The sequence below is a fragment of the Bubalus kerabau genome, chromosome 3 (genome assembly GCF_029407905.1).
Source record: "Bubalus kerabau isolate K-KA32 ecotype Philippines breed swamp buffalo chromosome 3, PCC_UOA_SB_1v2, whole genome shotgun sequence".
Lineage (NCBI taxonomy): Eukaryota > Metazoa > Chordata > Mammalia > Artiodactyla > Bovidae > Bubalus > Bubalus kerabau.
The window spans coordinates 22,920,068-22,936,076 of NC_073626.1; the positions used below are offsets into that span (position 1 = coordinate 22,920,068).

A 16,009-nucleotide genomic window follows, 5' to 3' on the forward strand; every position below is an offset into this window, starting at 1 on the left:
ATTACAATTAACTGAGGAATGTAAGTAAAATTTGGTCATGTATGATCTAAGTATATAGTATATACTGTAAATTATTTTTAGTGTTGCTTCAGTTCAGTTCAGTTCAGTCTCTCAGTCATGTCCGACTCTTTGTAACCCCATGGACCACAGCACGCCAGACCTCCCTGTCCCTCACAACCCCTGGAGTTTACTCACACTCATGTCCTTTGAGTAGGTGATGCTATCCAACCATCTCTTCCTCTGTCGTCTCCTTCTCCTCCCACCTTCAATCTTTCCAGCATCAGGGTCTTTTCAAATGAGTCAGTTCTTCACATCAGGTGGCCAAAGTATTGAATTTTCAGCTTCAACATCAGTCCTTCCAATGAACATTCAGGACTGCTGTCCTTTAAGACAGACTGGTTAGATCTCGTTGCTGTCCAGGGGACTCTGAAGAGTCTTCTCCAACGCCACAGTGTTGGTGCCTCAGTTTAAAACTTATTTCAAATTTGTTTTTTGTACATGTGTCATCATACATTAGTTATTCATTAATGCATTCGATTTGATAATAATTTTTGTGTATTTACACAACATAAATTGTCTACATATAAAGGTTGTAAAGGACACATTTCCATAATAGAAATTTCTGGGAGGAAGAATCAGCATCCTATTGTTTCCACAGAACTTTCTTTTTCCCAATCAGTCTCTTCATGGTCCCCCTGAACTCCTTATTCCTTAGAGTATAGATCAGTGGGTTCACGCTGGGAGTAACAATGGAATGAAAGGTACTGAGAAGTTTACCCTTATTTTGATTTGGACTGTTTCCTGGCTGGATGTACATATAGATAACAGTTCCATAGAAGATGGATACCACAATGAGATGGGAGGAACAGGTCCCAAATGCTTTTTGCCTTCCCGTTGCAGATTTGATCTCGAGCACAGCTACAGCAATGAAGCCATAAGAAACCAGAATGAGAAGAAGAGGAGTAAGAACTATAATCAGGCACATGGCAAATGTGGTTACCTCCATGGCTGTCGTGTCCACACATGCAATCTTGATCATTGCAGACATTTCACAAAAGAAGTGATGCAGGTGGTGATTTCCACATTGGGGAAGACTCATGGCATAGGGGGAAAGTATCATGCAATTAATAACACCAACTACCCAGGCAGTGCCTACAAGGCCCTGGCAAAGTTGGGAGTTCATTATGGTCATATACTGCAGAGGCTTGCAGACAGCACTGAACCTGTCATAAGACATCACAGCCAGAAGGATACATTCAACTGAGCAGAGAATCATACCAGTGAAATGTTGGAAAGCACAGCCACCAAAGGTAATTCTCTTGTCTTTGCCCCAGATATTGACCAACATCTTAGGGACTATGTTTGTGGTATAACAGAGATCCAAAGTGGCCAAACTTCTAAGGAAGTAGTACATGAGAGTTTGGAGATGGTCATCGAGAAAAGATAGCAGGATGATGGCCACATTTCCAATCAGGGCAATGATGTAGAAGAAAAATACAACCCAAGAAATAATCATCTCCATCTGAGGCTGCCCCGTGAATCCAAGGAGTGTAAATCCACCAAAGTAGCTGTCATTGATTATTCTTTTTCTTTTTTCTTGATAGCAATTCTGAAAGTAGAATAATCAATATAGTAGAAATCATATGGGTATATTGAAAAACTTCACTATCAGATTCAAATCAGGATTATATGAATGATATAGATAACAGTTTTATTATCAAACACATAAATATATTTTTTCAATGGTACAAGTAAAATAAAATTTAAGGTATGATAGTTAAGTGATAGATCATTATATACATTTTTGAATGTCAAATGAAATGTCCAAATGTATATTATAATGGAGAAATTGATAAAACCTAGAACTCTACATCAATGACTGGAGTGTATAAAAGAACTTTGCTCAGTTTAATGTCATTTAATGTGATTCTTCACTGGAAGAATTTTCTGTGTGCCCATAGTATAGCATAGCAGTGCATGCTAGAAGATGAAGAGTTTAAATCAGTAACTTTGTTTTATCTTTTAAAATATAGTTCTTTTTATATAGATTCCATTAAGAAACAAAGTCATTAATATTAAATAAAACAATAACTTCTGATTCTGTCTGATTTTAACATCTATATTCTAATTTTTGTCAGTTTTTTTGAGATATAATTGACATAGAGCATTGTATAAGTTTAACTTGTACAGGATAATGATATATCATGAAATGATGACCACAGTAAATTTAGTGTACATTCATTATCTCACAAAGATACAAATTAAAAGAAATTAAAAATATTTTTCCTTGTCCTGGGAACTCTGAGGATTTACTCTCTAAACTACTTTAATATATAACATACAGCAATATTGATTATATTAATCCTGTTGTGCATTACATCCTTATAACTTATTTATCTTATACTTGGAAATGTGTACACATTGAGAATTTTATTCAATTCTCTCCTACCCCATACCCTGCCCCTAATAACAACAAATCTGATCTCTTTCTATGAGTTAGTTGTTGAAGTATAATTGAACTACAACACTGAATGAATTCCTGGTGCACAGCATATTTTTATACATTTCAAAATGATCACCACAGTAAATCTAGTTACCATCTATCATCATATGAAGCTATTACATAGCTATTGACTATAGGCTTCACACTGTACGTTTTATACCCATGATGCATTTATTTTATAACTGTAAATTTGTGCCTTAATTTCCCTCAGCTACTTTTTCCTCCCTCCCACCCCCTCCCATCTGGCAACTACCTATTTGTTCTCTGTATCTAGGACTTTGTTTCTGTTCAGTCATGTCTGTACATTTGTACTATTTTTAGATTTCACATGTCAGTGAAATCACAGTGTCTTTCTCTACCTGACTGGTTTCACTTCTCATAATACCCTCTAGACCCATCTGTGTTGTCACAAATGGCAAGATTTCATTCTTTGTCTAAGTGATAGTCCATTGTATATATATTCCACATCTTGTTTATCTATCCATCTACTGATGGGCATGTAGGTTGATTCCATTTCTGGGCTAATGTAAATTAATCTGCAAATGAACATAAGGGTAGATATATCTTTTTTGGGGGGTGGAGTTGTTGGAGGTACTTCTTTAGTTTTTAATTTTTAAATTAACTTTTATTGGATTTCCAATGTTGTGTTAGTTTCTACTGTACAGCAAAGTGAATCAGTTTTACATATATCTTTTTGAATTAGTGATTTTTTTTCCTTTGGATAAATACCCAGGAGTGGAATTTCTGGATTATATGGTAGTTCTATTTGTTTTCTGAGACAATGTTTTGCTGTAGAATTTTTTATTTTAATTTAAGTTTCTGAAGAACTTCCATATGTTTTCCACTGTGGCTAAGCCAATATACATTTCCACCAAGAGTGCATGAGGGTTCCCTTTTTTCCACATCCTCACTAACATTTATTATTTGTTGTCCATTTGATAATAGCCATTCTGATAGGTGTGAGGAGATATCTCATTGTGGTTTGATTTGCCTCTATCTGATGACTAGTGGTTCTAAGTGGGCGTAAGTCATCTGTATGGAGTTTTTTGGAAAATGTCTATTAAGTTCTCTGCCCATTTTTTTAATCAGATTTTTTGAGTTATGCTTTCTTTGTATATTTTGAATATTAACTTCTTGTCACATATGTTGTTTGCAAATATTTGCTCCCATTCAGTAGGCAGTCTTTTTGTTTTGTTGATAGTTTCCTTTGTTGTGGAAAGGATTTTTTTCTTTGATGTTGTTCCCTCTTAAAAATTTTGCCTTCGTTTTCCTTGCTTGAGGAGATATAGCAAAAAGAATTAAAATTTGCCATCTCTAGCAATATGGATGGACTTGGAGGGCATTATTCAATATGAAATAGGTCAGATAACGAAAGGCAAATATTGTATGATATCACTTATGTGAGGGACCTAAAAAACACGAAAACTAGTGACTGTAGCAAAAAAGAAGCAGACTCACAGATACAGAGAGCAAACTAGTAGTTATCAGTGAGGAGAGGAAAGTGGAAAGTGCAACATAGGCATAGGGATAAAAAGGGTTTTTATGGGATTTGATGGAATGATGTATTTGTGAAACTTTTGAAAACTGTAAAGTACTACAAAATTTAAAGAAACTTTCTTTTAATAAAAAGAATCTAGGTATACTAGTAAGATATAATGCATGTAAAAAGAAACCATAACCATTATTCCTAGAGGATAAACTAATATGCCAACAATGATGAAGTTAAATATCGTAAATTTAAGGATGAATTCTCTTCCATAAAACTGTTTGTTTTTCCCAAAATAGAGGTAATGCATTTATGTAATTTTTAAAAGAGAAAAGAGCACTAATAACTATATGTGACAATCACTAGGTTTTCATTTTCTACAGAGAAATTCAATTTCTTTAGCCTTTGAGAATTTAAGTTTATATCCCACTGTTGAATTTCATAGGACCACTTTCCTCACCTCAGAGAGTTTTATATCTCTGAAATTTGTTTTAAAAGAATAAATGAAAATTTGGATATTAGCTAAAGTTATCCATAGATTTGACAACTGATATTTTAATTTTTGTCTCTAAAATTAAGTTTTGTGAGGGTCTTGGTGAGGAAAACCAAACTATGCTCTTTGTTACAGTCTAGTAGTAGGTAAAAGTAATTATCAAATGATCACTTAGAAGGATAAATGCCACAAATGAGAGGTACATGGTGAGCAAGTAAATTTGTGGGTATTTGACTAAAATAAGGAGACCACAAAAAGATCATCTGATAAATGATGAGGTCTGAGCAATTAGTAATTAGATACAGATGGGTGGGAAGAGTATTTTAGGGGGAAGGATTTGTTGTAGTTCAGTTGCTCAGTTGTGTCCAACTCTTTGCCACCCCATGGTCTGCAGCATGCCAGGCATGGCAGGATAAGAATGCTCAAATATTCTGTGCTTTAAGGAAAAAAACTCAGTGCAAGACAGAAGGCTCTATGGCTGGAAAATAAACATTTATGTTTAACTCATGAGCAATGTAAACCCACGGAATATCTCTAGTGCAAGTAGGAAGAGTGGAATGATCATATGTGCTTTGAAAGGATTACCCTGGCTGTATTTCCTAAAATGTGTTGCAGAGTTGGCAGGAGTGCATAAAGATAGACTGGGTAATAAGGTAGGTCTAGATAAAAGAGGATGTAACCAGGACTGTGAAGATGGAAAGGAATGGAGGGGTGGGAGGTACAAAGGAGGAATGACTGATTTATCTTGGTAATGGTTTTGATATGGAAAATTATGCAGGGGATGTCTTAAGATATGGCAAATGATTTCTGATTTGCAAATTCACAACAAGTGAATCCATTTACTAAAATAGTGAGCTTTAGAAGAAGGCTTTGTGGTGGAGAGAGCAGGTGTTGAGCTTTTGATTGTGTTGAGTTGGAAATGTCTATCATATATTCAAAAAGAGATGGCAGTGGTACAAAATGGTTGGGAAATTTTTTAAGAGGCACCTATACCGAGATATAATTGTATTCATTCATTTACAGTGTCTTGAAATGCTTATTGCTTTCTTTTTGTGCTAAATAAATATTTTAAACTCCATATATTTAAACTTTTCCCCTTTCCCATTTATTTGAAATGTCACATTTAGTAAACACATGCTTATTATATATTCTGCCGTAGTCTGTACTTGTGTTTTTAGATAGTTTGTGCTGCTGCTACCTTCGTGCTCTAAGTATTCTGCTTTCATAACTGGATAAAGTCCAATCTTTTCAGTTATCATCTCCAGCCTCTTTTTGTATGTGTTTTGTAACCTATTCTCTGTTGCCTAAAATGTTGTCCCATCTATGCCCTTACATTACTAACTGCAAGTAATCATTTAAGCATCTGAGTTTCAGAGTCATTTCCTCTACAAAATAGAATATTTTTAGTAGAAGAACTCTGATTGTTTTCTCTCTGGTCTAGTGCTACCTAGTGATCAATAAATACTTATTGAGTGACTACCCAAATAAAGAATGAATTAATTCAGATCAATATTAGAAAAAATTCCTGTTAACATTTTTATAAATAGCATCGTAATTTAGGGGAGATCTGTGTGCTTGGTGCAGAGCTTGGGACAAATAAGAATTTGGGGAATGAAGGAAGAAAGGAAAAAAATGCAATTCATTAGAAATAAAGGAATGAATTAAAAAGAGGGTTGGAAATAAAATTCAACTGAGGGCTTCCTTGATGGCTCAGTGCCCACCTCACAATGCAAGGGACACTGGTTTGATCCCTGACCCGGGAAGATCCCATATGCCACAGAGCAACTAAGCCTGTGTGCCACAACTACTGAAGCCCATGTGCCCAAAACTTGTGCTCCACAACAGAGAAGCCACTGCAGTGAGAAGCCCTCTCATCGCAACGGCAGTGTAGGCACTGCTCGCTGCAACTAGAGAACGCCTGTGTGTAGCAACGAAGACCCAGCACAGTGAAAAAGAAATATTTAAAAGTTCAACCGATGTGTCTAGTTTCTAGGATGAGACGCACACACTTAGCTGGTTTAAAGCCAGCTATTACTAGATTTGAGACAGACTACATGCTTGGAACATTTCTGAAGAGTGCATATGAGAACTTGTGCGCAATGGGAAAATTTCTTGCTTATGACTGCTGGTTATTTAGTCAGAAAGACGTGGAAATCCCTAACCAAGGTGATAGACAAGATAGTTCTCTAACATATAGTATATAAGTGGGAAGGTAAACCATCCAAGTGTTCTGAATAGTCAGGCATTGACAGGAGGGGATTAGCATGACTTGGCCTCGAAAACAAAGTACACTGAGGAACCTTATAGAAAGCAAAGGAATTTTTAATTTAGAAAAATATATTTATGGTCCAAGCATTACTTCCTGAAGCAAGGAAGACTTTTCTAACTGTTGGCCTAATTCCATAAACTAGTAAGATCCTGAAAAATAGAAAATCAGTTTAAACATTATTACTATTTTCAAGAGAAAATGAGACTTGAAGATTCTCATCATGATGGAACACTTCTTACTTCTTATAGTAAAATGTTAATAGCATCAGCCTCTTAAAGGCCTCCTTCATATCTTTATTTCTAAGGCTATAGATGAGGGGGTTCAACATGGGTGTGAATATCCCATAGAAGAGGGAAACGATTTTCCCCCAGTCCTTAGAGGTGGAAGAAGGCGGTTGTAGATACATGTATATGCTTGTTCCAAAAAAGAGAGAGACTACAACCATGTGAGACCCACACGTCCCAAAAGCTTTCCGTCGTCCTTCTGCTGATTTGATTCTCAATACTGCTTGAGCTATGAAGCCATAGGAGATGAGGATCAACGTCACTGGAATTAGCAGAATTAACACACTGAAGAAAAAAAGCTCAGCAACAATAGGCTTTGTGTCAGCACAGGACAACTTGAGAAGGGCAGGAACCTCACAGAAAAAGTGGTCCACTTCTTGATGACCACACCGTGGCATGTTAAGGGTCAAGGAGGACTGCAGCACTGAGTTGCTGAAGCCAGTGAACCAGGAGAAAGCTATCATCCTCAAGCAGAACCAAGGGTTCATGATGACAACATAGTGGAGGGGTCTGCAAATTGCCACATACCTGTCAAAGGACATAACAGCAAGGAGGAGACACTCAGTAGCACCCAGGGCCAGGAAGGTGATGAGCTGGGCCACACAGCCAGCATAGCTGATGGTTTTCTTGTTGTGAGAAATATTCGTCAATATATGAGGGACTGTGCTTGTGGTGTAACAGAGATCTAAGATGGACAGATTAGTAAGAAAGAAATACATGGGGGTGTGAAGCTTGAGATCCAGAATGCACACCATCATGATGGACACATTGCCAAAGATGGTGGTTGTGTATGATATTAATAGTAACACAAAAAGGGGCTTTTGCAGCCAGGGCTTGTCTGAAAAGCCAAGTAGTACAAATTCTTTCAGGGAGCTCTCATTTGCCCAATTCATGATGATGCACTTATTTTTCATTCCTAAAAAATATAAAATAGGAAAGTGGTCAATAGATCATTATTGACTACTCTTATTGTAACAGGACTGAATTTAGGATAATTATAGTGAATCATTCAATGCCAAATATATAGTCAATTAAATAGTATCCTGTGAAATATAATATGTGTATCATATGGTTAGAAAACAAGTCTTCTATTTTTATATTTATGTTTGACTTTATGAAGCAAATCATCACATTTAAATGCCAACAATATGAACTTGTATTGTAAAACATGGACAGTTACATGTGCTCATGAATATTCATTCAATTCTTCTTCCTTTTCTTAACTTCTAACTTACCTTAATAAGTATTTTAAGAATAAAAGCTGTTTTAATTGAATAATTTTTAATTCAAGCTCAAAATGCTGAGTAATATAGAGGTTATAAGAGTATCATGTAAATCTGAACTTGATCTAAAGAAATTATACTTGTTTTAGTAGTAATTTCTTGGTATATTTTGAGCTGCCTCTCTTAAATGACATATATCAACATCTATTCCCACAAAGAGCTATCATGAGTATGAGATGCTTTGATTCATGGTAAAAAAAAAAAATTATGGTTAACTTGTGATTTATAATGATATTCAGAGTTGACATCTCCCGGCATCTTCAAATACCTTGATGAAAATTGTAAAATGCATAAGCTAATTGTTGACTTGCTACCATGTGATAGGCATTGGTTAGAGACCGAAAGAATTCTAATTCTCACCCAAACCCTAATAATAGATATGACCTACCTTTTACTGCTACTGTGACTCATTGAGAATAAATAATTTGCACACTCTGTAATCTTGAAGCCAAGACTCAAAACCAGGATTTAAAGGCCATTCTCTTTTTTATATATACCTTAATTCCACCTAAATATAGAGAAAGCACAAAAGGAAGCCACAACAGTGGTAGTCAATGGAATCAAGGAATGAAAACTCAAAGAAAGTTGATTTTCTTCAGTCTGTGGAAGTTATCAGTTATTTAGTTATATAACCCAAGGGCACCTAAAGTCCTTCAGCCTACTTTGTGAGTTTAAATTGTCATTGGTTAGACCTATCCCATTTGAATTTACAAGCATAAAAATAGATAGTGCTGCTAGATTGACTTAAGGTAACAATAACCCTGTATATGAGACAGCAAAAGAGACACTGATGTATAGAACAGTCTTTTGGACTCTGTGGGAGAGGGAGAGGGTGGGATGATTTGGGAGAATGGCATTGAAACATATATAATATCATATATGAAACGAGTTGCCAGTCCAGGTTCAATGCACTATACTGGATGCTTAGGGCTGGTGCACTGGGACGACCCAGAGGGATAGTATGGAGAGGGAGGAGGGAGGAGGGTTCAGGATGGGGAACACATGTATACCTGTGGCAGATTCATTTTGATATATGGCAAAACCAATACATTATTGTTAAGTTAAAAAATAAAATAAAAAAAGAATATATATGTATATATATAATTAAATCTCTTTGCTGTACCACATAAATTAACACGTTAAAAATTAATCATACTTCAATAAAATAATTAAAAAAAGAAGATAAAATAAGAAGAATTGACATATTTTATACCAGAATGGAATACTTCCCCCCCAAGTTAGTAACACTGATATATAAACGATAACTTTAGCATGGGATGCCTACATAAGAATGAATAGAAATGGTGCTAAGATCTGTAGTTCTTTCCATTAGATGTAGTTTTAATTTTGGCTTTTTAGCTGCAGATACATTGTTACTTAGTAAATACCAATAATACACTTTCAGTTGAAAAATAGAAAAGGATGTAAGACTTGACTTATTTGTATGTACATTTAAATTTTCACATGAATAAGTTCATGCAGTGATAAAGGATAAATGCAAGATGAAAAATGTGCAGTGTTTACGGCAAAAATGGTACCTAATAATTATGAGAAAAGACTAAAACTCTAGTAAAAAAGAGCAATGGATATAAATAAACATGTTGGAGAAGAAAAAATATGACGCAAAGGTGAAATTAGAAAAGATGTGCAACTTTTTCACCAATAAATAAAAATCAAACAGGGAAATACTACGTCTACTCACTAGGTAATGTTTTAAAAAAAATCACCTTAAAAGTTAGCTTTTCAGAACATTGCCTCTGTAGCTAGAATCTCCCAACATTTTATATCTGATCTGTGTAAGCGAAAGTGAAAGTGTTAGTTGTTCAGTTGAGTCCCACTCTTTGTGACCCCATGGACTGTAGCCTACCAGGCTCCTCTGTCCATGGGATTCTCCAGGCAAGAATACTGGAGTGGGTAGCCATTCCCTTCTCCAGGGCATCTTCCCAACTCAGGGATCAAACCCAGGTCTCTGGCATTGCAGGCAGATTCTTTACTGTCTGAATATGGTTCTGGGCAAATTGGTGCATATCCTTGTGGTCAAAATTCAAAGATTCTATATTGATAATGAGGGTTATTGTATATCTAACACAGCAATGCCTACACATCTGAACTTAGGACAGCTCTGGAACATAGTAAGCATTTAGTGAATGTGAACTATTATCACTAATAGCATCAAGAGCATTAATCATTATCAGTAAGTTTTAATAGAAATAATATATCATTATCTCCACTTTTCATGTGTATGAAAAAACAGACAACCAAATTACTATTGGTGGAACCAAAACTTATTATAATTTTATAGTATTACAGTATGAAATGATTAAATGTACAAGTCATTTTTTCTCTGTTTCTAGTGTAATAATGAGAACATCGTTTCCATTTAAATGATAGTCAAGTCAACGTTTAGTAGGAGGCATTGAGTTGCCTTTGGGCATGAGAGATAAAAATGCTTTACTCATCAGCTGCTTTTTTTCCTATTTCTCTTTTTCACATCTTGTACTCGGTACTCTTCCCCACATTTTGTATGACACTAATGTCAGCTCCTTCTTTAGTTCCCTTTTTACATTATCAGAAAGATGAACTTGCCCTTTGAAAAGGATATTTTCATCCCACTGTTATCATAACACTTCTCCCATTTCTATATACTCTACTAATTAAAAGAATCCTGAAATACTCCTAATTTTATTTATTTTTTTGGCTTAAAAATCCTGCTGACTCTTTTTTTTTTTTGTATGACCATATAATGGGCAAACATTCATTCAAAGGAGTGAAATGATAGCAAGTATTTTTGAAGCCACTGAAAATATTTAACCTTTATTTCAAGATTCCCAGGAAGCAAATTGAACTCTGGTCATTTAATGTGAAGCAACCTAAAGGCAGGGAAGTATATGAAATGATCTTGAGAGATCTTTCCCACTCAATGGCAGTAACATAATTCTCTTCAGTAGACATCACTCACCTTTTCTTTTTTTCTTGTGTTGAAAAGATGTCTACCCCATTCTTTGTTCCATGTTTTGAAGGAAGTTTAGTCTAAAGACAAGATGAAAAATGCAGTGACTTTCTGACATTTCACCTCTTGTGAATTTCTTATTCAGCTATATTTTGCCCACAGACTGAGAATGTAATTAACACATAATTGGACTGCTTCAAAAACATATGAGAAAAGTTCACATGTTGAGGTAAAATTATATTAGATATAGAGTCTTCAGTCATTTAGGTGTTTTTGATTGAGCCTGGCTCTTCTCACCAAATTCCTAATAAAATGAGAAGCTGATTTTATAAATACCAGCAACACTGACAGAGTCATGGAGAGAGAGTTTAGCCTTTAACTGAAGGGCTTACCATTCATACTAAGCTCTGTGCTCTTTTAGCCCTAGGGATTCCAGAGTCCCTCAGGTTTAATTGGTCATTGTGTCCAGAGTGAAACTATGTGAACTCTATTCTCACCTGTACGGGTAGCATAATACTGGCCCATAGGTGGTTCACACATATTAAAAACTAGATTGAAAATACCAATCATGAAGCATAATAGTACTCATGAAAAATAAGCTTGGGATTGTTTAATCAGAAAAATACAAGACTACATGAACTTTTAATCCATTCTTTTAAATAGTCTCAGGGTCAAATACTGAGACCACAGATGGTGTACATGGGATAATAGTATTTCTATTGTTATTGGTTTTGTGATGAATGTGTTTGGTTGAAACCTGCTAGAGAGCTCCACGTTAAAAAAACTATATCATACAAAGTTCCAACATAAAAATTAACACATAAATTTAGGATTAGCATGAATTCACTGGAGCAGAATTACAGCTGACTCTCCAACAACATGGGCATGAGCTGCAAAATCCACTTTTACACATATTTTTTCTTTTTTTTTAAATTTTATTTTATTTTTAAACTTTATATAATTGTATTAGTTTTGCCAAATATCAAAATGAATCCGCCATAGGTATACATGTGTTCCCCATCCTGAATCCTCCACCCTCCTCCCTCCCCACACCATCCCTCTGGGTCGTCCCAGTGCACCAGCCCCAAGCATCCAGTATCGTGCATCGAACCTGGACTGGCAACTTGTTTCATACATGATATTTTACATGTTTCAATGCCATTCTCCCAAATCTTCCCACCCTCTCCCTCTCCCACAGAGTCCATAAGACTGTTCTATACATCAGTGTCTCTTTTGCTGTCTCCTATACAGGGTTATTGTTACCATCTTTCTAAATTCCATATATATGCGTTAGTATACTGTATTGGTGTTTTTCTTTCTGGCTTACTTCACTCTGTATAATAGGCTCCAGTTTCATCCACCTCCTTAGAACTGATTCAAATGTATTCTTTTTAATGGCTGAGTAATACTCCATTGTGTATATGTACCACTGCTTTCTTATCCATTCATCTGCTGATGGACATCTAGGTTGCTTCCATGTCCTGGCTATTATAAACAGTGCTGCGATGAACATTGGGGTACACGTGTCTCTTTCCCTTCTGGTTTCCTCAGTGTGTATGCCCAGCAGTGGGATTGCTGGATCATAAGGCAGTTCTATTTCCAGTTTTTTAAGGAATCTCCACACTGTTCTCCATAGTGGCTGTACTAGTTTGCATTCCCACCAACAGTGTAAGAGGGTTCCCTTTTCTCCACACCCTCTCCAGCATTTATTACTTGTAGACTTTTGGATCGCAGCCATTCTGACTGGTGTGAAATGGTACCTCATAGTGGTTTTGATTTGCATTTCTCTGATAATGAGTGATGTGGAGCATCTTTTCATGTGTTTGTTAGCCATCTGTATGTCTTCTTTGGAGAAATGTCTATTTAGTTCTTTGACCCATTTTTTGATTGGGTCATTTATTTTCCTGGAGTTGAGCTGTAGGAGTTGCTTGTATATTTTTGAGATTAGTTGTTTGTCAGTTGCTTCATTTGCTATTATTTTCTCCCATTCTGAAGGCTGTCTTTTCACCTTGCTAATAGTTTCCTTTGATGTGCAGAAGCTTTTAAGGTTAATTAGGTCCCATTTGTTTATTTTTGCTTTTATTTCCAATATTCTGGGAGGTGGGTCATAGAGGATCCTGCTGTGATGTATGTCGGAGAGTGTTTTGCCTGTGTTCTCCTCTAGGAGTTTTATAGTTTCTGGTCTTACGTTGAGATCTTTAATCCATTTTGAGTTTATTTTTGTGTATGGTGTTAGAAAGTGTTCTAGTTTCATTCTTTTACAAATGGTTGACCAGATTTCCCAGAACCACTTGTTAAAGAGATTGTCTTTAATTCATTGTATGTTCTTGCCTCCTTTGTCAAAGATAAGGTGTCCATATGTGCGTGGATTTATCTCTGGGCTTTCTATTTTGTTCCATTCATCTATATTTCTGTCTTTGTGCCAGTACCATACTGTCTTGATAACTGTGGCTTTGTAGTAGAGCCTGAAGTCAGGCAGGTTGATTCCTCCAGTTCCATTCTTCTTTCTCAAGATCGCTTTGGCTATTCGAGGTTTTTTGTATTTCCATACAAATTGTGAAATTATTTGTTCTAGCTCTGTGAAGAACATGGGCATGAGCTGCAAAATCCACTTTTACACATATTTTTTTCAATAAATATATAAAAATATATGTATAGAGCATCATGTGTAAGATTTGTGTGGAAGAGGATAGCATATCCTCATATAGGCATGAGTGATACTTAATAAAAAATTAATAATTTAGTTTTTTTATTGCTTGTAACTTTGCTTTCAAAGAATTACATTATCATACAGTATACTTTTTTCTCTCTTTCACAGTTAAAGAAACTATGTTTCAGCTTATCATCACAGGTAAGTAGTTTTTTAAAAAAAACAACAGTATTCTCAATGCTGTATTATGACTATGACTGTATAACATATACCATAAACATTTTATAATGATTCACTTATTAGTGTATAAGGTAGGCTACTGTGAAGCAATTATATGTTATTTATTTATTTATAAAACATAAAGTAATTATCTAGCTCCTTTTTTATCAATTTATAAATCATACCTTTAAATAAATATGAATTTATTTTTTGAATTGTTTTTTTATTTTTTGATTTCTAGTAATACATGTATACAGTGTTTTGTATCATATAAGGCAATATTAATGCAGGTGCTGATAGATGATTCATCTTGTAAACAGAGGATGTAAACTTATGGTATCGATAGATACAGTACATACTGTAAATGTATTTTCTCTTCCTTATGCTTTTTCTTTTATCATTTTCTTTTCTCTAGCTTCCTCTGTCATAAAGAATACATTATAGAATACATATAACAGGTGTTAATAAACTGTTTGTATTATCAATAAGTCAACAATAGGCTAGTAGCACTTAAGTTAGGCAAGTTAAAAGTCATGGATTTTTGACTGAGTGTGGAGTCAGCACTCCTAACTCTTGCATTGTTCAAGGGTCAACTGTAGTAGAAATGTATGGAATTGGAACAGCAACAGTTTTTGAAAATAAGTTGATTTATAACTTGATATGTGCTCACCTAAGATGGTATGATGAAAATGAACTGAGAATAAGCATAGATATAATATTAAAGAACATCTTATGCTAGTAGTTTGATGTATTTGTTTTCAATTGTTTCTCTTTTGTATAAGGCATTTTTTATAAATTATAAAATCATCTGTGTAGAATATAATCATTTTCTAAATTATTACACTTCTTAACACTTGTCCCTATTGTTCAGTTCAGTCTCTCAGTTGTGTCTGACTCTTTGTGACCCCATGGACTGCAGCACGCCAGGCTTCACTGTACTTCACCAACTCCCAGAGCTTGGTCAAACTCATGTCCAGTGAATCAATGATGCCATCCAACCATCTCATCCTCTATCGTCCCCTTCTCCTCCTGCCCTTTCCCATCATCAGGGTCTTTACCAAAGAGTCAGTTCTTCGCATCAGGTGGCCAAAATATTGGAGTTTCAGCTTCAGCATCAGTCCTTCCAATGAATATTCCAATGAATTTCCTTTAGGATTGACTGCTTTGATATTCTTGCAGTCCCAGGGACTCTCAAGAGTCTTCTCCAACACCACAGTTCAAAAGCACCAATTCTGTGCTCAGCTTTCTTTACAGTCCAACTCTCACATCCATACAAGACTACTGGAAAAACCAATGCTTTGATTAGACAGACCTCTGTTGGCAAAGTAATGTCTCTGCTTCTTAATATGTTGTCTAGCTCTGTCATAGATTTTCTTTCAAGGAGCAAGCGTCTTTTAATTTCATGGCTGCAGTCACCATCTGCAGTGATTTTGGAGCCCAAGAAAATAAGTCTCTCACTGTTTCCATTGTTTCCCCATCTATTTGCCATGAAGTAATGGGACTGGATGTCACAGTCTTTGTTTTCTCAATGTTGAGTTTTAAACCAGCTTTTTCACGCTTCTCTTTCATTTTCAACAAGAGGCTCTTTAGTTCCTCTTCACTTTCTGCCATAAGGGTGGTATCATCTTCATATCTGTGATTATTACTATTTGTCCCAGCAGTTATGATTCTGGCTTGTGATTTATCCAGCCCAGCAGTTTGCATGATGTATTCTGCATATAAATTAAATAAATAGGGTGACAATATACAGTCTGTTATACTCCTTTCCCAATTTGGAACCAGCCCATTGTTCTATGTCTGGTTCTAACTGTTGCTTCTTGACCTGCATACAGTATTCTCAGGAGGCAGGTCAGGTGGTCTGGTATTCCCATC

At 35.6% G+C, this 16,009-nt stretch overlaps 2 protein-coding genes across 2 annotated transcripts; both read right to left on the reverse strand.

The window, feature by feature from the left end:
* Positions 1-643: 643 nt before the first annotated feature.
* Positions 644-5,741, reverse strand: LOC129647174 (olfactory receptor 2W1-like). Its single transcript, XM_055574376.1, has 2 exons — positions 5,649-5,741; positions 644-1,609 (listed from the first exon to the last, which is right to left on the reverse strand). Exons 1-2 carry the CDS (start codon positions 5,739-5,741, stop codon positions 644-646), a joined length of 1,059 nt encoding a protein of 352 aa, XP_055430351.1.
* A 1,245-nt stretch (positions 5,742-6,986) lies between these two features.
* On the reverse strand, positions 6,987-7,928 carry LOC129647488 (putative olfactory receptor 2B3). Its single transcript, XM_055574570.1, has one exon. It carries the CDS (start codon positions 7,926-7,928, stop codon positions 6,987-6,989), a length of 942 nt encoding a protein of 313 aa, XP_055430545.1.
* Positions 7,929-16,009: the final 8,081 nt, after the last annotated feature.

Bases quoted from the DNA above. Each gene is read 5' to 3' on its own strand.
- LOC129647174 (XM_055574376.1), bottom strand. From the start codon at position 5,741: ATGATAACTGAAAAGATTGGACTTTATCCAGTTATGAAAGCAGAATAC. The intron at 1,610-5,648 runs GTACAGACTACG...TTCTACTTTCAG, and splicing joins CAAACTATCTAAAAACACAA to AATTGCTATCAAGAAAAAAG.
- LOC129647488 (XM_055574570.1), bottom strand. From the start codon at position 7,928: ATGAATTGGGCAAATGAGAGCTCCCTGAAAGAATTTGTACTACTTGGC.